The sequence below is a fragment of the Scyliorhinus torazame genome, chromosome 8, assembly GCF_047496885.1.
Source record: "Scyliorhinus torazame isolate Kashiwa2021f chromosome 8, sScyTor2.1, whole genome shotgun sequence".
Taxonomy (NCBI): domain Eukaryota; kingdom Metazoa; phylum Chordata; class Chondrichthyes; order Carcharhiniformes; family Scyliorhinidae; genus Scyliorhinus; species Scyliorhinus torazame.
The window spans coordinates 160,754,859-160,777,241 of record NC_092714.1 but is presented as its reverse complement, the minus strand read 5'-3'; the positions used below and the strand labels follow the sequence as shown (position 1 = coordinate 160,777,241).

Here is a 22,383-nt window from a genome sequence, read left to right as displayed (position 1 = left end):
ATCAACCAACTCAAAGCCTACGGAGCCCAACATAACCACGCCCACCCCGTCACCTTGGCAATGGGAAATGACGACGCCACTCCCACTGAAGATTACGCCCGGCCCCCCGATCCAACCACACAACCCTCATGACACCACCCTACCATTAACCCCGCCCATACATGCAGGCTTTGCACTTAAACTAGACTCGGATGATGACCTGCTGGATTTAACTAGTAACCCTGACGACTTGCTCGATCTCTCTGAAGACAGCAGTTCTACCCCACCGTTCTAGACCCCCTACAGGTCACTGATCAGCCGGACCTACTTGAGACACATGATTGGCTTGCCTCTCCCCAGAGTAACAACTTGGTTCAATTAGGCCCCACACCCAATTGGCACCCCCCACCGAATTATCCGCCCTCCCCACTGTAGCCACCTGGGTTGGCCACTTCCTGACTTAAAAAGGAGCACCGCAAAGACTGAAGGGAAATTCAGCCAACACAGGCAAAAAGTAGCAAGTGCAGAAATCCTGTGTATTGAAACCTGCAAAACAACCAGACAGCACTGAAACCAGCAGCCATCTGCATAGTAATGCAGCAGCCATCTGCATAGTAATGAGCGATTCCAAGGCACAATGGCAACAGTTAAGGTGAATAAAGCCAAGCCAGACTCCTCGGCGCCAGTAGGAGCCAAGACAAAGGGAGGCCAACGGACACTTAGGGACTTCCCAGCGATCAGGGAACTGCTCCAGCATTGGAGAAATCGATCCAAGTGATCGGAAAGTAGTCCAATCACTTGGAACCAGGTACGGGGTCCGCCCCGAAGGGCGGGAAGCCCCTGGGGACTATAAAGTAAAGCCCCCAAGTTCAAATCGTTCTTCTTTGGCAGGGTCACTCAGCAACTTGAACCAATCCTTGACAGTGACCTGCCTCGCTGCCGCCAACCAAGTAAGTCTCAAGTCAACGCTCGCTACGAGATAGGCGCTCCTAGCTACCAGTCCATACCAGCTTTTGAATCCCGTAGACTCAGGACCTGAACGAAAGGCCATTTGTTCCCCTGACCTGGTGGGCCAGTCCGAAGCTAAGTATAGGCCTGTTAGTGATAGAAATAGCCTAGAAAGTAGAGTTTATGTATGAGTAGTGATTTACTGTGTATAATAAATGTGTTTTGATTTGAATCTTACTAATTGGTGTGTTGAGTTGTTGATCAGTACTTGAACTTGAACCTCGTGGCGGTATCATAAAGATACCTGGCGACTCTAGAGCAAAGGTTAAACAAACAGAGCAAATTACGAATTAAGAGCCAACCAAAAGTTAGCAACACCACGCAGCATTGCTTCCACTCCTAGGACCCCAGATCATGACTACCCACCGACACGCCACAACCCCAATCCTCCACTCTGGCACCGTGAACCTTCTCGCCGATTGGTACGACATGACGGATCAGACAATTCACAGGCCCACGCGGCAAACGCCCAGAGTAACGGTATGAACCTGCAGATGAGAGTCTGCCAGCCAGGAAGTAAAGATGATTCAGACAATGATTTAACGTAACAATTGGTGTACGCAAATATCTGAGGCATCCAGATGATAACCAGCCGGCGCCTACTAAGCATTGAGGTGTCCAGTTTCTGATGGAGCCTGCCTGCATTCTTCTTCTTCTTCTTCTTCCTCCTCACCTCTCTTTTTAACACATGGTTTTAATTCATCTCAGCCCGATACCACATCGCACAAGAATTTTTTTATACAGTTAAAGACACAGTATACTGACCAATGGCAGTTAAAGACACAATCTGTGGGCACAGCCTCACTATCCCCATGGAGAAAGATCTCACATGAATACAAACTCTTCCTGTTCGTCACGGTCACCCAGGTGGGGAGACACGGCACTGATCCCCACCCTACCCGAGGACTCCCAAAAACTGGTCAAGTAAAGCTTGGGTAGTGGAGAAACGGCATTTCCCCCGCCCTACCCAGGGATCCCACACATTTGTTACCCGTAGCGGCCCATACGCACCCCATGTCGCCCTCAAATTCACTGGAATGGTTTTCTGCATGCTTCATTGCCTTGGGCAAGTCTTAATCTTCACTTCCAACCTGACTCTATCCCCTCTGCTTGGTTGTGGGATCAAGAATGTGTTCCACAACACTCCACACTCTAAACCCTTTTTATCTTCCACCTTTTTCTAGACTCCTTCGGTCACTCCCACCTGCTATTTCCATGTTAGACACAACGGTTGCTGATTACTGCTGCTATACACGGAATCCCTCTGTGCCCCTGGGACGAAATTTTATAAAATTGGCCGCCCTAAAATTCAGCTAGTTAAGCAAAGCTTCAACCTCCCGTGGTTGTGATTAAGATGGAGACTGGTCAAACAAACTGTCCGCCCACTCCAAACATCGACAACACAAGCTGTGAGATACTTGAACAATAAAATTCTGCACTTTAATTTCTGGTTTTCTCCAAAATCTATTGGGGAAAAAAAAATGGGGGAGTCACACATGGTGACAATCATAAAGGGTAGATTGGAATTAAGAGAGAAAGACCAATAAATACAGATGTTAATGAAAGATAATAACACAATACTATGCTTGATTCCCTAGGAATATACGGAAATACACGGAAGACAGACAACCTACAGAATTAATCATGGACCCCTATTCCTCGCAATGATCATCGCTGGACTTACTGAACTCCGGGCCCAAAACAACACAAACTTAGACCCTACTGGACATATGTGGTACCCACCACCAAGTGCAGGGGAATGCGAGACCCTCCTCCTGATTGCAGTAATATATATTGTCATCCTCACATTCCAACTCCGTAAATGGAAGGCAAAAGTCTCCCACCCCCAGATATACACGATCAGCATGAGAGTAGGTTAGCTTAGAGAATTAGTTAGAAATGAACTGTTTGTATGAATGTAATTTAAAATGAATTAATAATTAGCAATGGATTTAATTTTGAAAAACTGTATTTAATAATAATGAATTAGGTAAAACTGTGCAATTAATTTCTAGGACAGAGTAGAGTAGGACATGAACTGACTGACAGGTGACTGGCCAAACAAGGTGGACATGGGCTTGAGTCTGTGATCCACCACTCTTCGCGTTCAGGATCAAGAGGATGGATGTGTGGCCATCTAAAATGGCCGCCTGCGAAGGATAAAGGGAATTGTGGTCAAGTCGGGACAGAGACAGTACACAGCCTCTGTGTATTGAGCAAAGGAAAGCCAGACCGAACTGAAACTTGCACTTGTTAAAGGTCAATCACCGATTTCCCCAGGACAATAGACTCAAATCAAGGAATAGCAACAGTAGCAGACTCCCCGGCGCCACCTCCCCTTATTTGGAAAGGCCTACGCACTTGGAACAATAACGACTAGGACCCGCCCAGACATCAAGGTACCGGCCCTGAATTGGCCAGTATTGATCAGAGTGATCGAGACCCTATTGATCCATTGGATCCTGAGTTAACCCCAACCAAAAGGGCACGAAAGAGAAGAAGGATAAGAGGCACTGCGCACTAGGGATCGATCCCTTTTGGGACCGTCCTGTGCCCACTCTAATTGCAGCATAACGACCAGCCAAGCTCAAGACCACGATCGCTACCTGAGAGACGAGCCACAGCCGAGACGAACCTGACGATTTCCAGCCGACACACGTGGGGACTCAGATAAAGGCACAGAACCGGTCATCCAGAAGTTCAGTAAAGGTCATCTTAGTTGATAGGTGCAATATGCGTAGCCGCGTGTATCATTGCACATAGAGATAAGTCGTGTGTTTAATAATAAACTGTCTTTTGAACTAACATACTGGTTGTGTGGTCATTTGGTCAATACAAGAAACATACTCACTGCTTGTGGTTTGTAAATAAAGGTAGCAACACCATCTAACAAACTCAACATCATCCCAGTTCGGGGCATGTATATTTACCAATACTACGGCCATTCCCTTCAACTTGCCACTGACCTTAACATATCTACCCGATGGGTCCGCTTCTATATTCCCGCTTATTAACCAAGATCGCCACCCCCCTCGTTTTAAAGTCTAACCTCAAATGGAACACCTGTCCAACCCATCCCTTCCTTAACCTAATTTGGTCCCCCACCTACAGATGCATCTCCTGCAACATGGCCATGTCCGCCTAAAGTTGTCTCAAGCGCGCGAACACATGGGCCCTTTTGACTGGCCCATTCAGTCCCCGGATGTTCCACGTGACCAGCCTCGTCGAAGGAGGGGGGGCACTCCGCCGCCTCCCCTGCCGATCAACCATAACTTCTCCTCAGCCAGTCTGCGGCCCATGTCCCGCAACTCCCCTGGCCAGCCCTCGGGCAACTACAGTCATCAACCCTCCTCCTCCTCAACGTTGAAAGTCCCCTCCCCGTCAGCAGTGTAATCCCCCCACCCCCACCCAATCGCCCCCCACATCAATCTTCAGCTCACTCCCCACCTTGCTTCTGTGAACTAGCCCGCCCAGCTAGCCTGGCAGCCCCTGCCCATGGTGCCTAATATCCTACCCCCCGCTTTTAGCGCAGTCAAAACAAAGGCAAGAAGTAAAAACAAGCAAACAATCCCTCCCAAGATCCGAACACAGTGACCCATCCCTCTTCCCTTACCAAAGCACGGCAAACAGACCTAACCCCAAACAGAACCGAAGAACGGAAAAAACCCCAAAAGAAATCCAAACAACATAAACCCAAAGTTTTTCACAACATAGTTCAGTTCTCCTCAATCAAAGTTCAAGGTCCTCCTTCTCTTGCCAGTCCATTCTCCTTCATAAAGTCCGCTGCCTCCTCCGCCGAGCCAAAGTACAGTTCCCGGCCCCCATAGGGGAGCCGGGTACAGTATTCCGAACTTTACACCCTTCTTGTACAGGGCCGACTTGACCCCATTAAAACTCACCCTCCTCTTTGCGAGCTCTGCTCCCAGGTCTTGGTACACCTGAATCTCGACGTCTTCCCAAGTGCATTGCCTCGTCTGCCTGGCCCACCTCATGATGCGTTCCTTGTCCAGGAATCAATGCAATCGCACCACCATCGCCCTCGGATGCTCACCCCCCTGGGCCTTGTGCTTCAGTGCCCTTTGGACCCGATCCACCTCCAACGGCTGGTGAAACGCACCTTCCCCGAGCAGCTCCTCCAGCATCTTCCCAACGTACGTACCAGCATCCAGTCCTTCGATTCCCTCCTGCAGACCCCCGATTCAGATATTCTGCCTACGAGAACGGTTCTCCAGGTCCTCCACTCTCTCCAGCAGTCTCTTCTGTTGGTCACGCATCGGCCCAATCTCTGCTGCCATCGAGGTGGACTGTTCCTCATGATCCCCCGCCTGCTCCTCCAACCTCTGGATCGCCTTTCCCTCAGCTGCCAGTCTCGTCTCCATGCGGTCAACCACCGCTTTGATCGAGTCCACCGCCCGGGCCAGGTCCTCCGCACTCTCCTTCCACAATTGGGTGAATTTCTCATTCAGGAAGCTCACAAACTGATCCATCCACCACTGAGCCACAGGGCCAGACCCTGCCTGTCCGCCATCTCTGCGTATGTTGTCCGCACCACACTTGCCTCAACCAACTGGTTCGCTTTTTCCTGCTTTTCCACTTCTGGACCGCAGCTCCATAAACTAGGGGTCTTCTGCTCTCACTTCTGTATCTTTTTCCTACAAAATTCCTGCGACAAACCAGTGTAAAGACCACAAAAAGACCACCATGAGCGGGAGCTGCCAAATAAGCGGCCACTCTCTCCATGGCCGCGACCGGATGTCTATGTATTAATTATTGATTACTACTGCAACTATCCAGAGGTCATGAAGCTACCGGATCCACCATACAAATCGGTCATAAAAGCCAGCAAAGAAACTGTTGCAAGACATGGGATACCCACCACTGTCAGACAAAAGACCATATTTTGACAGCAACAAATGGGCCGAGTTCTCAAGACAGTACAATTTCACACATGTGACATCTAGTATCACTACCCTCAGTCCAACGGTAAGGTAGAGAAGAGTGTACACAACATAAAGCAACTCATCAGTAAAGCTGTGGATTTTGGACAGACATCCATCTTGTCCTTTTATCCTATGCTCAGAGCTACTCCACTGGCAACTGGACTTTCACCGGCACAAATATTGATGAATCGGGATCTCAGAACGACATTACCATCCATTCAACTGCAAAATCCAGATCATCTCCCAGAGTTAAAGAAAATGGAACAGCAACGTACTCGTCAACAGACATTCTATGACATGCATGCAATTCAACTGGAAACATTAACTCCAGAAGACCTCGTTAGAATTAAAATACCAGATGGAGCCAGAGATCGGAGAGTACTATATTTAGCTTTCGCATTTATATTAGAAATCTAGTGCTAGGAAACAGATAGCTAACAGTAACTTTTAAAAAAATTAAAGAAATATATAACATTTTTAAAAAACTTTTAATTTTAATTAATTGACGCAATGTCAGTTAGAGGGGTGCAGTGCTCTGACTGTGAGATGTGGCAGGTCCGGGAGGCTTCCAGAGTCCCGGATGGCTTCATCTGCAGAAAGTGCACCCAACTGGAGCTCCTCGCAGACGGCATGGTTCGGTTGGAGCAGCAATTGGATGCACTTAGGAGCATGCAGGTGGCGGAAAGCGTCATAGATCGCAGTTATATAAATGTGGTCACATCCAAGGTGCAGGCAGAGAAATGGGTGACCACCAGAAAGGGCAGGCAATCAGTGCAGGAATCCCCTGTGGTTGCCCCCCTCTCGAACAGGTATACCCCTTTGGATACTGTCGGGGGGGATAGCCTATCAGGGGAAAACAGCAGCAGCCAGAGCAGTGGCACCATGGCTGGCTCTGATGTTCAGAAGGGAGAGTCAAAGCGCAGAAGAGCAATAGTAATAGGGGACTCTATAGTCAGGGGCACAGATAGGCGCTTCTGTGGACGTGAAAGAGACTCCAGGATGGTATGTTGCCTCCCTGGTGCCAGGGTCCAGGATGTCTCCGAACGGGGAGAGGGCATCCTGAAGGGGGAGGGCAAACAGGCAGAGGTCGTTGTACATATTGGTACTAACGACATAGGCAGGAAGGGGCATGAGGTCCTGCAGCAGGAGTACAGGGAGCTAGGCAGAAAGTTAAAAGACAGGACCTCTAGGGTTGTAATCTCGGGATTACTCCCTGTGCCACGTGCCAGTGAGGCTAGAAATAGGAAGATAGAGCAGCTAAACATGTGGCTAAACAGCTGGTGTAGGAGGGAGGGTTTCCGTTATCTGGACCACTGGGAGCTCTTCCGGGGCAGGTGTGACCTATATAAGAAGGACGGGTTGCATCTAAACTGGAGAGGCATAAATATCCTGGCTGCGAGGTTTGCTAGTGTCACACGGGAGGGTTTGAACTAATATGGCAGGGGGGTGGGCACGGGAGCAATAGGTCAGAAGGTCAGAATAGAGCATTGAGGGAGAACTAGGGGATAGGGACAGTGGGGCTCTGAGGCAGAGCAGACAGGGAGAAGTTGCTGAACACAGCGGGTCTGGTGGCCTGAAGTGCATATGTTTTAATGCAAGAAGTATTACAGGTAAGGCAGATGAACTTAGAGCTTGGATTAGTACTTGGAACTATGATGTTGTTGCCATTACAGAGACCTGGTTGAGGGAAGGGCAGGATTGGCAGCTAAACGTTCCAGGATTTGGATGTTTCAGGCGGGATAGAGGGGGATGTAAAAGGGGTGGCGGAGTTGCGCTACTGGTTAGGGAGAATATCACAGCTGTACTGCGGGAGGACACCTCAGAGGGCAGTGAGGCTATATGGGTAGAGATCAGGAATAAAAAGGGTGCAGTCACAATGTTGGGGGTTTACTACAGGCCTCCCAACAGCCAGCAGGAGATAGAGGAGCAGATAGGTAGACAGATTTTGGAAAAGAGTAAAAACAACAGGGTTGTGGTGATGGGAGACTTCAACTTCCCCAATATTGACTGGGACTCACTTAGTGCCAGGGGCTTAGACGGGGCGGAGTTTGTAAGGAGCATCCAGGAGGGCTTCTTAAAACAATATGTGGACAGTCCAATTAGGGAAGGGGCGGTACTGGACCTGGTATTGGGGAATGAGCCCGGCCAGGTGGTAGATGTTTCAGTAGGGGAGCATTTCGTGAACAGTGACCACAATTCAGTAAGTTTTAAAGTGCTGGTGGACAAGGATAAGAGTGGTCCTAGGATGAATGTGCTTAATTGGGGGAAGGCTAATTATAACAATATTAGGCGGGAACTGAAGAACATAGATTGGGGGCGGATGTTTGAGGGCAAATCAACATCTGACATGTGGGAGGCTTTCAAGTGTCAGTTGAAAGGAATTCAGGACCGGCATGTTCCTGTGAGGAAGAAGGATAAATACGGCAATTTTCAGGAACCTTGGATAACGAGAGATATTGTAGGCCTCGTCAAAAAGAAAAAGGAGGCATTTGTCAGGGATTAAAGGCTGGGAACAGACAAAGCCTGTGTGGAATATAAGGAAAGTAGGAAGGAACTTAAGCAAGGAGTCAGGAGGGCTAGAAGGGGTCACGAAAAGTCATTGGCAAATAAGGTTAAGGAAAGTCCCAAGGCTTTTTACACGTACATAAAAAGCAAGAGGGTAGCCAGGGAAAGGGTTGGCCCACTGAAGGATAGGCAAGGGAATCTATGTGTGGAGCCAGAGGAAATGGGCGAGGTACTAAATGAATACTTTGCATCAGTATTCACCAAAGAGAAGAAATTGGTAGATGTTGAGTCTGGTGAAGGGTGTGTAGATAGCCTGCGTCACAATGAGATCCAAAAAGACGAGGTGTTGGGTGTCTCAAAAAATATTAAGGTAGCTAAGTCCCCAGGGCCTGATGGGATCTACCCCAGAATACTGAGAGCTGGAGAGGAAATTGCTGAGGCCTTGACAGAAATCTTTGGATCCTCACTGTCTTCAGGTGATGTCCCGGAGGACTGGAGAATAACCAATGTTGCTCCTCTGTTTAAGAAGGGTAGCAAGGATAATCCAGGGAACTACAGGCCGGTGAGCCTTACTTCAGTGGTAGGGAAATTACTGGAGAGAATTCTTCAAGACAGGATCTACTCCCATTTGGAAGCAAATGGACGTATTAGTGAGAGGCAGCATGGTTTTGTGAAGGGGAGGTCATGTCTCACTAACTTGATAGAGTTTTTCGAGGAGGTCACTAAGATGATTGATGCAGGTAGGGCAGTGGATGTTGTCTATATGGACTTCAGTAAGGCCTTTGACAAGGTCCCTCATGGTAGACTAGTACAAAAGGTGAAGTCACACGGGATCAGGGGTGAGCTGGCAAGGTGGATACAGAACTGGCTAGGTCATAGAAGGCAGAGAGTAGCAATGGAAGGATGCTTTTCTAATTGGAGGGCTGTGACCAGTGGTGTTCCACAGGGATCAGTGCTGGGACCTTTGCTGTTTGTAGTATATATAAATGATTTGGGAGGAAAATGTAACTGGTCTGATTAGTAAGTTTGCAGACTACACAATGGTTGGTGGAATTGCGGATAGCGATGAGGACTGTCAGAGGATACAGCAGGATTTAGATTGTTTGGAGACTTGGGCGGAGAGATGGCAGATGGAGTTTAATCCGGACAAATGTGAGGTCATGCATTTTGGAAGGTCTAATGCAGGTAGAGAATATACAGTGAATGGTAGAACTCTCAAGAGTATTGAAAGTCAAAGAGATCTAAGAGTACAGGTCCACAGGTCACTGAAAGGGGCAACACAGGTGGAGAAGGTAGTCAAGAAGGCATACGGCATGCTTGCCTTCATTGGCCGGGGCATTGAGTATAAGAATTGGCAAGTCATGTTGCAGCTGTATAGAACCTTAGTTAGGCCACACTTGGAGTATAGTGTTCCATTGTGGTCGCCACACTACCAGAAGGATGTGGAGGCTTTAGAGAGGGTGCAGAAGAGATTTACCAGAATGTTGCCTGGTATGGAGGGCATTAGCTATGAGGAGCGGTTGAATAAACTCGGTTTGTTCTCACTGGAACGAAGGAGGTTGAGGGGCGACCTGATAGAGGTCTACAAAATTATGAGGGGCATAGACAGAGTGGATAGTCAGAGGCTTTTCCCCGGGGTAGAGGGGTCAATTACTAGGGGGCATAGGTTTAAGGTGAGAGGGGCAAGGTTTAGAGTAGATGTACGAGGCAAGTTTTTTACGCAGAGGGTAGTGGGTGCCTGGAACTCGCTACCGGAGGAGGTGGTGGAAGCAGGGACGATAGAGCCATTTAAGGGGCATCTTGACAAATACATGAATAGGATGGGAATAGAGGGATACGGACCCAGGAAGTGTAGAAGATTGTAGTTTAGTCAGGCAGCATGGTCGGCACGGGCTTGGAGGGCCGAAGGGCCTGTTCCTGTGCTGTACATTTCTTTGTTCTTTTGAGGTTGGTCTGCTCCTGTCAGAATCATAAGACAAACAGCACCACGCTCATACACTATAAGACAACCACTAGATGGCAGCACTAGATTCATGTATAAATATGTGAACTCAAAGGACCTTGAGTCTCTTCGAACCAGTGACTGGACAGCAGAGTGTTAGAGATAGATAATAGAATAGTTAACACATGTAGTTAAATATGGTTCATACTTTATTCTGAATTACTTAATCACTAGTTATAGTTTTGTAAGAGTGGACAAACTTAACATTAATCAATTTGTTCTTCATTAAATCTATTTTGCTTTGAGTTGAAGATTGGTGGTTTCCTTGGAATCACACAATCAGACCATTCTGGATATATAAAGCAAAGAGTAACGACATATTACCAACAAGTAATATAACAAATGCTAAAGGTGCTATATAAGTGCAAGCATTTGTTTCTGTTAGAAGGGTAAGATACAATACCTCCGATCAGGTAGGGGTTCTCAATATAGCGTTGTACAACATAACTTTCCACAGCAACTTCATCCTTTGTGTCATCTGCACGATTCCCATCCTAGAAAATAGAGAGACTCATTTGTTAAAATACAGACAGTTGTTTGGTCGAGAGGCTCATTTGATAAAATATAGACAAGTTTGGCATTGCAGAGCATGTGTATTTATAGAATCATAGAATCCCTACAGTGCAAAAGGAGGCCATTATGCGCAGCGAGTCTGCACCGTCCCTCCAAAAGAGCTCGCGTCCTATTCCCAAGTCGCCACCCTAAACCCGTAATCTTTTGGACACGAAGCGGCAAATTAGCACGGCAATCCATCTAACCTGCACAACTTTGGACTGTGAGAGGAAACCAGAGCACCCGGAGGAAACCCACGCAGACACGGGGAGAAAGTGCAAACTCCACACAGCCACCCGAGGTCAGGATTGAACCCGGGCCCCGGCACTGTGAGACAGCAGTGCTAACCATTGTGCCACTGTGACGCCCCATTGCTGAAAAAGACATGTTGTCGAAGCTTTTCATCTTGCACAACTCACAAGAATACAAATAGTAAAGGAAACAATAATTTATACTGGATGAGAAGGCTCATCCAGTTAGGATGACAGCTAGACAGCTGGTTTGTGATGCAGAACAAGGCCAGCAGTGCAGGTTCAATTCCCGAACCAGCTGAGAATTCTGAATTCTCCCTCTGTGTACCTGAACAGGCGCCGGAATATGGCGACTAGGGGACTTTCACAGTAACTTCATTGCAGTGTTAATGTAAGCCTATTTGTGACAATAAAGGTTATATAATTTAATTTAAGAGAGTGTTTATTGGTTGGAAAGTGAACTCTGCCATTGAGAATGCACCAAGAACAGTAGAACTGTTAACTGCTAAGTTCTTGTTCAGATTCAAACTAGGCAAGACAAATCTGATTGGTAAGCAGTACTAAAATAGACACTTGTGTTACATAATACCTACTCGGCGATTCATAAAATAATCCACCTGTCATCTAGCACACTGTTCCTCACTGAGGTTCAGTGCTCCCTGAACAGGTTGAGTGAATGTGCCCTCTGACAGAGATTCCTTCTGCCTCATTCTCTGCATTCCAGCCATTTGTCCTGCTCGGTGTCACCTCTGCCCATTCACTCCACCATTCTGTAGTCCAAAACACCCATTTGGGAAACAAGCGCTTTGTGCTGAATCTTTGAAGTCAGTACCTGCCACACCACTCGATATGGACTTCAGTAACCTGAAACAACTCTGGAAACAACAATAGCATGTACCACGAAAAACAACATAGAACATAGAACTGTACATCACAGTACAGGCCCTTCGGCCCGCGATGTTGTGCTGAACTAGTCTGAAACTAAGATCAAATCAACCTACTCCCAATCATTCTAGAGCACTCCATATGCCTATCCAACAACCGCTTGAAAGTTCCTAAAGTGCGCGACTCCACTACCATAGCTGGGAGTGCGTTCCACGCCCCAACCATTCTCTGAGTAAAGAACCTACCTCTGACATCCCTCCTATATCTTCTACCATGAACCTTATAGCTATGCCCCCTTGTAACAGCTACATCCACCCGAGGAAAAAGTCGCTGAACGTCCACTCTATCTATCCCTCTCATCACCTTATACACCTCAATTAAGTCACCACTCATCCTCCTCTGCTCCAATGAGAAAAGCCCTAGCTCCCTCAACCTTTCCTCTTAAGACCTACCCTCCAATCCAGGCAGCATCCTGGTAAATCTCCTTTGGACCCTTTCCAATGCTTCCACATCCTTCCTATAATGAGGAGACCAGAACTGCACACAATACTCCAAATGTGATCTAACCAAGCTCTTGTACAGTTGCAGCATAACCTCATGGCTCTTAAACTCAATCCCCCTGTTAATAAACGTTAACACACTATAAGGCTTTCTTCACGGCTCTATCTACTTGTGTGGCAACTTTCAGAGATCTATGGACATGAACTCTGAGATCTCTCTGTTCCTCCACATTCTTCAGAACCCTGCCGTTAACCCTATAATCCGCATTCAAATTTGTCCTACCAAAATGAATCACCTCACACTTATCACGGTTAAACTCCATCTGCCACTTTTCTGCCCAGTTCTGCATCCTATCAATGTCTTTTTGCAGCCTACAACAGCCCTCCACCTCATCCACAACTCCACCAATCTTGGTGTCATCATTAAATTTACTAACCCAACCTTCAACTCCATCATCCAAGTCACTGATAAAAATCACAAATAACAGAAGACCCAGCACTGATCCCTGTGGTACACCGCTGGTGACTGAGCTCCAGGATGAAAATTTACCATCTATCATCTTCTATGTGATAGCCAGTTACTGATCCAATCGGCCAAATTTCCCTCTGTGCATGCCTCCTTACTTTCTGCATGAGTTGACCATGGGGCACCTTATCAAACGCCTTACTAAAATCCAAGCATACGACATCAACTGCTCTACCTTCAAAATGCTGGAAAATCTCAGCAGGTCTGGCAGCATCTGTAGGGAGAGAAAAGAGCTAACGTTTCGAGTCCAATGACTCTTTGTCAAAGCAAATACCAGTGGCAATAATGAAAACCATGATAGCATCTTGATGACTCTTTAAAATAACACTGCCTGGAGTGTCTTTCCTGCTATCAAATACATATTAAGCTGCATGTACTAAGACAGGATATTTCATGCAGTATGTGCTGTAAATTACAACATTGGTGTCAAATCAGTGTGTCATGTGTATTTGAATTGATGTTTGCTAAGATGTTTACTGTATGTTTTAAAAAGGTTAACTTGAGTTTATAGAATAAACATTGTTTTGCTTTAAACAATACTTTTCCATTTCTGCTGTACCACACCTGTAGAGTGGGCCGTGTACTCCCCATACCACAATCTATTAAAAGTTGTAGGTCAGGTGAACTCCATGATACACTTTGGGGTTCTCTAAACCCTGGCCCATAACAAATTGGGGACTCATCCGGGATAAAAATCTATCTATTGGATTGGCTTAGTGAACTTAAGGACAGTGAGGGGTGAGCATACTGTGGTTGCTTTTCAGGTGTGGTATTCCAGTTTAAGTGGGGAGTGTGTTGTGGACAATGGCTCTTTCAGAGGCTGTGAAGTTTTTGGGGGTGGAGACGGTCACACGCAGTACCTTACGGACAGAGACTAAAAGCAGACTGTTAGATTTAGCAAAAACATTGCAGCTAACATTACCTGACAAAATGCGAAAAGACGAGGTAATTATGGCGGTGGCATTTAAAGTTGCCTGAGATACAGTTTGATTCATTTGAAATGGCAAAAATTCAGTTACAAATTAAACAAATGGAACACGAGAAAGAATTAAAGCAGCTTGAATACGAAAGAGAGGAAAAAGAAAGAGAGAGCGGAAAAAGAAAGAGAAAAAGATAGAGAGGAAAAAGAAAGAGAGACAGAGGAAAAAGAAAAGGAGAGAGAAGGAGAAAATAAAGAATTGCCCTGGCAGAACAAAAAGAAAGATAAAGGGAGATACAGATCAGGGAAAAAGATAGAGAGAGAGAGTTTGAACTTCAGAAAATGGCCATGAAACATGACAGTCAGTTAAAATTGGCAGATGTGAAGGGAAACGTACAATGGGAAACGACGCAGGAAGTCGGAAGGTAGTAAAACAAGGACAGAAACAAAAGGAGGAAAGTGTAAGGCAGAGAAGCCATCGTCAAAAATCAAAAAGGGCGACAGTACAAGGTACAGTGACTGAGGGGAGCTCAGTGAATAGGCCCAGTAATACTAAAAGGAATAAAACGGAAAGTAAAATCATAAATGGAAAGCGACACGGCAGGTTGTTACATGAAGATATGGGTTCAATGACAAGGAAAATTAGGAGAAAAGTTAAGAGGAAAAATAATTTAGGAGAGGTTACTGATCGAGGTGTTAAGATTCAAAACAGAGGTATAAAAGCCAACAAAAGTGTACTTTACCTGAATGCTCATAGTATTCGGAATAAGGTAACTGAGTTGATGGCGCAAATCAACGTGAATGACTATGATTTAGTGGCCATGACTGAAACATGGTTAAAGGATCGTCACGACTGGGAGTTAAATATCCAAGCATATCAAACTATACGGAAGGACAGAGTGAATGGTAAGGGAGGTGGTGTAGCTCTGTTATTTCAGGATGACATCCGAGCAATAGTAAGGGATGACATCGGTGCTATGGAGGATAAGGTTGAATCCATTTGGGTGGAAATCAGGAATAGTAAGGCGAAAAAGACGCTGATAGGAGTAGTCTATAGGTCACCAAATAGTAACATTATGGTGGGGCAGGCAATAAACAAAGAAATAACGGATGCATGTAGAAATGGTACAGCAGTTATCATGGGGGATTTTAATCTACATGTTGATTGGTTTAACCAGATCGGGCAAGGCAGCCTTGAGGAGGAGTTTATAGAATGTATCCGCGATAGTTTCCTAGAACAGTATGTAATGGAACCTATGACGGAACAAGCGGTCCTGCATCTGGTCCTGTGTAATGAGACAGGATTGATTAATGATCTCATAGTTAGGGATTCTCTCGGAAGGAGCGATCACAATATGGTGGAATTTAAAATATAGATGGAGGGTGAGAAGGTAAAATAAAACACTCGTGTTTTGTGCTTAAACAAAGGAGATTACATTGGTATGAGAGAAGAACTAGCTAAGGTAGATTGGGAGCAAAGACTTTATGGTGAAACAGTTGAGGAACAGTGGAGACCCTTCAAAGCGATTTTTCACAGTGCTCAGCAAAGGGTTATACCAACAAAAAGGAAGGACGGTAGAAAGAGGGAAAATCGACCGTGGATGTCTAAGGAAATAAGGGAGAGTATCAAATTGAAGGAAAAAGCACACAAAGTGGCAAAGATAGTGGGAGACTAGAGGACTGGGAAATCTTTAGGGGGCAACAGAAAGCTACTAAAAAAGCTATAAAGAAGAGGAAGATAGATGATGAGAGTAAATTTGCTCAGATATAAAAACAGATAGTAAAAGTTTCTACAAATATATAAAACAAAAAAAAAGAGTGGCTAAGGTAAATATTGGTCCTTTAGAAGATGAGAAGGGAGATTTATTAATGGGAGATGAGGAAATGGCTGAGGAACTGAACAGGTTTTTTGGGTCGGTCTTCACAGTGGAAGACACAAATAACATGCCAGTGACTGATGGAGATGAGACTATGACAGGTGAGGATCTTGAGAGAATTGTTATCACTAAGGAGGTAGTGAAGGGCAAGCTAATGGGGCTAAAGGTAGACAAGTCTCCTGGCCCTGATGGAATGCATCCCAGAGTGCTAAAAGAGATGGCTAGGGAAATTGCAAATGCACTCGTGATAATTTACCAAAATTCACAAGGCTCTGGGGTGGTCCCGGCGGATTGGAAATTAGCAAACGTGATATCACTGTTTAAAAAAGGAGGTAGGCAGAAAGTGGGTAATTATAGGCCAGTGAGCTTAACTTCGGTAGTAGGGAAGATGCTGGAATCTATCATTAAGGAAGAAATAGCGAGGCATCTGGATGGAAATAGTCCCATTGGGCAGATGCAGCATGGGTTCATTTTTTTAAAATAAATATTTTATTGACAATTTTTGGTCAACCAACACAGTACATTGTGCATCCTTTACACAATATTATAACAACACAAATAACAATGACCTATTTTATAAACAAAAAATGAATAAATAATAAATAACAAAAATGAAAACTAACCCTAATTGGCAACTGCCTTATCACAAGTAACACTCTCCAAAAATATAATTTAACAGTCCAATATATAATTATCTGTCGCAACGACCTATACATATTATACAGTATATATTAACAACCCTGAGAGTCCTGCTGGTTCCTCCTCCCACCCCCCCCCCCCCCCCCCCCCCCGACCCTGGGCTGCTGCTGCTGCCTTCTTTTTTCCATTCCATCTATCTTTCTGTGAGGTATTCGACGAACGGTTGCCACCGCCTGGTGAACCCTTGAGCCGACCCCCTTAGAACGAACTTAATCCGCTCTAGCTTTATAAACCCTGCCATGTCATTTATCCAGGTCTCCACCCCCGGGGGCTTGGCTTCTTTCCACATTAACAATATCCTGCGCCGGGCTACTAGGGACGTAAAGGCCAAAACATCGGCCTCTCTCGCCTCCTGCACTCCCGGCTCTTGTGCAACCCCAAATATAGCCAACCCCCAGCTTGGTTCGACCCGGACCCCCACTACTTTTGAAAGCACCTTTGTCACCCCCATCCAAAACCCCTGTAGTGCCGGGCATGACCAAAACATATGGGTATGATTCGCTGGGCTTCTCGAGCACCTCGCACACCTATCCTCCACCCCAAAACATTTACTGAGCCGTGCTCCAGTCATATGCGCCCTGTGTAATACCTTAAACTGAATCAGGCTTAGCCTGGCACATGAGGATGACGAGTTTACCCTGCTTAGGGCATCTGCCCACAGCCCCTCCTCAATCTCCTCCCCCAGCTCTTCTTCCCATTTCCCTTTTAGTTCATCTACCATAGTCTCCCCTTCGTCCCTCATTTCCCTATATATATCTGACACCTTACCATCCCCCACCTATGTCTTTGAGATCACTCTGTCCTGCACCTCTTGTGTCGGGAGCTGCGGGAATTCCCTCACCTGTTGCCTCGCAAAAGCCCTCAGTTGCATATACCTGAATGCATTCCCTTGGGGCAACCCATATTTCTCGGTCAGCGCTCCCAGACTCGCGAACTTCCCATCCACAAACCGATCTTTCAATTGCGTTATTCCTGCTCTTTGCCACATTCCATATCCCCCATCCATTCCCCCCGGGGCAAACCTGTGGTTGTTTCTTATCGGGGACCCCCCAAGGCTCCAGTCTTTCCCCTATGCCGTCTCCACTGTCCCCAAATTTTCAGTGTAGAAACCACCACCGGGCTTGTGGTGTAGTTCCTCGGTGAGAACGGCAATGGGGCTGTCACCATAGCCTGTAGGCTAGTCCCCCTACAGGCCGCCCTCTCTAATCTCTTCCACGCCGCTCCCTCCTCCTCTCCCATCCACTTACTCACCATTGAAATATTAGCGGCCCAATAATACTCACTTAGGCTCGGTAGTGCCAGCCCCCCCCCCATTCCTGCTACACTGTAAGAATCCCTTCCTCACTCTCGGGGTCTTCCCGGCCCACACAAAACCCATGATGCTCTTTTCAATCCTTTTAAAAAAAAGCCTTCGTGATCACCACCGGGAGGCACTGAAACACAAAGAGGAATCTCGGGAAGACCACCATCTTAACCGCCTGCACCCTCCCTGCCAGTGACAGGGATACCATATCCCATCTCTTAAAATCCTCCTCCATTTGTTCCACCAACCGCGTAAAATTTAACCTATGCAATGTGCCCCAATTCTTGGCTATCTGGATCCCCAGGTAACGAAAGTCCCCTGTTACCTTCCTCAACGGTAGGTCCTCTATTTCTCTACTCTGCTCCCCTGGATGCACCACAAACAACTCACTTTTCCCCATGTTCAATTTATACCCTGAAAAATCCCCAAACTCCCCAAGTATCCGCATTATTTCTGGCATCCCCTCCGCCGGGTCTGCCACGTATAGTAGCAAATTGTCCGCATACAAAGATACCCGGTGTTCTTCTCCTCCTCTAAGTACTCCCCTCCACTTCTTGGAACCCCTCAACGCTATCGCCAGGGGCTCAATCGCCAGTGCAAACAATAATGGGGACAGAGGGCATCCCTGCCTTGTCCCTCTATGGAGCCGAAAATATGCAGATCCCCGTCCATTCGTGACCACGCTCGCCATCGGGGCCCTATACAACAGCTGCACCCATCTAACATACCCCTCTCCAAAACCAAATCTCCTCAACACCTCCCACAAATAATCCCACTCCACTCTATCAAATGCTTTCTCGGCATCCATCGCCACTACTATCTCCGTTTCCCCCTCTGGTGGGGCCATCATCATTACCCCTAACAGCCTCCGTATATTCGTGTTCAGCTGTCTCCCCTTCACAAACCCAGTTTGGTCCTCGTGGACCACCCCGGGACACATTCCTCTATTCTCATTGCCATTACCTTGGCCAGGATCTTGGCATCTACATTTAGGAGGGAAATAGGTCTATAGGACCTGCATTGTAGCGGGTCCTTTTCCTTCTTTAAGAGAAGCGATATCGTTGCTTCAGACATAGTCGGGGGCAGTTGTCCCCTTTCCTTTGCCTCATTAAAGGTCCTCGTCAATACCGGGGCGAGCAAGTCCACATATTTTTGATAGAATTTGACTGGGAATCCATCTGGTCCCGGGGCCTTTCCCGCCTGCATGCTCCTAATTCCTTTCACCACTTCTTCTACCTCGATCTGTGCTCAGAGTCCCACCCTTTCCTGCTCTTCCACCTTGGGAAATTCCAGCCGATCCAAGAAGCCCATCATTCTCTCCCTCCCATCCGGGGGGTTGAGCTTCATATAATTTTTTATAAAATGTCTTGAACACTCCATTCACTCTCTCCGCTCCCCGCTCCATCTCTCCTTCCTCATCCCTCACTCCCCCTATTTCCCTCGCTGCTCCCCTTTTCCTCAATTGGTGTGCCAGCAACCTGCTCCCCATATTCGCACTGTACACCCTGTGCCTTCCTCCATTGTGCCTCTGCAGTGCCCGTAGTCAGCAAGTCAAATTCTACATGTAGCCTTTGCCTTTCCCTGTACAATCCCTCCTCCGGTGCTTCCGCATATTGTCTGTCCACCCTCAAAAGTTCTTGCAGCAACCGCTCCCGTTCCTTATTCTCCTGCTTCCCTTTATGTGCCCTTATTGATATCAGCTCCCCTCTAACCACCGCCTTCAACGCCTCCCAGACCACTCCCACCTGGACCTCCCCATTATCATTGAGTTCCAAGTACTTTTCAATGCACCCCCTCACCCTTAGACACACCCCCTCACCTGCCATTAGTCCCATGTCCATTCTCCAGGGTGGGCGCCCTCCTGTTTCCTCCCCTATCTCCAAGTCCACCCAGTGTGGAGCGTGATCCGAAATGGCTATAGTCGTATACTCCGTTCCCCTCACCTTCGGGATCAACGCCCTTCCCAGCACAAAAAAGTCTATTCGCGAGTAGACTTTATGCACATAGGAGAAAAACGAGAACTCCTTACTCCTATGTCTGCTAAATCTCCACGGGTCTACACCTCCCATCTGCTCCATAAAATCTTTAAGTACCTTGGCTGCTGCCGGCCTCCTTCCAGTCCTGGACTTCGACCTATCCAGCCCTGGTTCCAACACCGTATTAAAATCTCCCCCCATTATCAGCTTTCCCATCTCTAGGTCCGGAATGCGTCCTAGCATCCGCCTCATAAAATTGGCATCATCCCAGTTCGGGGCATATACGTTTACCAAAACCACCGTCTCCTCCTGTAGTTTGCCACTCACCATCACGTATCTGCCCCCGTTATCCGCCACTATAGTCTTTGCCTCGAACATTACCCGCTTCCCCACTAATATAGCCACCCCCCTGTTTTTCGCATCTAGCCCCGAATGGAACACCTGCCCCACCCATCCTTTGAGTAGCCTAACCTGGTCTATCAGTTTCAGATGCGTTTCCTGTAACATAACCACATCTGCCTTAAGTTTCTTAAGGTGTGCGAGTACCCGTGCCCTCTTTATCGGCCCGTTCAGCCCTCTCACGTTCCACGTGATCAGCCGGGTTGGGGGGCTTCCTACCCCCCCCCTTGTCGATTAGCCATCACCTTTTTCCAGCTCCTCACCCGGTTCCCACGCAGCTGTATCTCCCCCAGGCGGTGCCCCCCCGCCCATCCCCTCCCATACCAGCTCCCCCCTCTCCCCAGCAGCAGCAACCCAGTAATTCCCCCCTCCCACCCCCCCCGCTAGATCCCCCGCTAGCGTAATTACTCCCCCCATGTTGCTCCCAGAAGTCAGCAAACTCTGGCCGACCTCGGCTTCCCCCCGTGACCTCGGCTCGCACCGTGCGACGCCCCCTCCTTCCTGCTTCTCTATTCCCGCCATGATTATCATAGCGCGGGAACCAAGCCCGCGCTTCTCCCTTGGCCCCGCCCCCAATGGCCAACGCCCCATCTCCTCCACCTTCCCTCCTCCCCCATCACCACCTGTGGAAGAGAGAAAAGTTACCACATCGCAGGATTAGTACATAAAACTCCTCTTTCCCCCCTTTTTAACCCCCCTCTTTGCCCCCCACATTCGCCCCACCACTTTGTTCAAACGTTCTTTTTAATAACCCGCTCATTCCAGTTTTTCTTCCACAATAAAAGTCCACGCTTCATCCGCCGTCTCAAAGTAGTGGTGCCTCCCTCGATATGTGACCCACAGTCTTGCCGGTTGCAGCATTCCAAATTTTATCTTCTTTTTATGAAGCACCGCCTTGGCCCGATTAAAGCTCGCCCTCCTTCTCGCCACCTCCGCACTCCAGTCTTGATAAACGCGGATCACCGCGTTCTCCCATTTACTGCTCCGAGTTTTCTTCGCCCATCTAAGGACCATTTCTCTATCCTTAAAACGGAGGAATCTCACCACTATGGCTCTGGGAATTTCTCCTGCTCTCGGCCCTCGCGCCATCACTCGGTATGCTCCCTCCACCTCCAACGGACCCGCCGGGGCCTCCGCTCCCATTAACGAGTGCAGCATCGTGCTCACATATGCCCCGACGTCCGCTCCCTCCACACCTTCAGGAAGACCAAGAATCCTCAGGTTGTTCCTCCTTGCGTTGTTCTCCAGTGCCTCCAACCTTTCCACACATCGTTTCTGATGTGCCTCATGCGTCTCCGTCTTCACCACCAGGCCCTGTATGTCGTCCTCATTCTCGGCTGCCTTTGCCTTCACGACCCGAAGCACCCGCTCCTGGGTCTTTTGTTCCTCCTTTAGCCCTTCGATCGCCTGTAGTATCGGGGCCAACAGCTCTTTCTTCATTTCCTTTTTGAGCTCTTCCACACAGCATTTCAAGAACTCTTGTTGTTCAGGGCCCCATGTTAAACTGCCACCTTCCGACGCCATCTTGGTTTTTGCTTGCCTTCCTTGCCGCTGTTCTAAAGGATCCACTGCAATCCGGCCACTTTCTCCTCCTTTTTTCATCCGTATCCAGGGGGGATTCCCTTCTGGTTTACCGCACAGTGTTTTTAGCCGTCAAAATTGCCGTTGGGGCTCCAATCAAGAGCCCAAAAGTCCGTTTCACCGGGAGCTGCCGAAACGTGCGACTCAGCTGGTCATCGCCGCACCCGGAAGTCCGCAGCATGGGTTCATAAAGGGCAGGTCGTGCCTAACTAATTTAGTGGAATTTTTTGAGGACATTACCAGTGCGGTAGATAACGGGGAGCCAATGGATGTGGTATATCTGGATTTCCAGAAAGCCTTTGACAAGGTGCCACACAAAAGGTTGCTGCATAAGATAAAGATACATGGCATTAAGGGGAAAGTAGTAGCATGGATAGAGGATTGGTGAATTAATAGAAAGCAAAGAGTGGGGATTAATGGGTGTTTCTCTGGTTGGCAATCAGTAGCTAGTGGTGTCCCTCAGGGATCAATGTTGGGCCCG

At 47.6% G+C, this 22,383-nt stretch overlaps 1 protein-coding gene across 1 annotated transcript in view; it reads right to left on the bottom strand.

Moving 5' to 3' along the window:
• The window catches only part of ttll9 (tubulin tyrosine ligase-like family, member 9), a 401,093-nt gene that overhangs the window by 150,226 nt on the left and 228,484 nt on the right, over positions 1–22,383 (bottom strand). Inside the window, exon 4 of the mRNA XM_072514478.1 lies at positions 10,838–10,928. Within this exon, the coding sequence (XP_072370579.1) occupies positions 10,838–10,928 (91 nt within the window). The remainder of the gene's footprint in view (positions 1–10,837; positions 10,929–22,383) is intronic.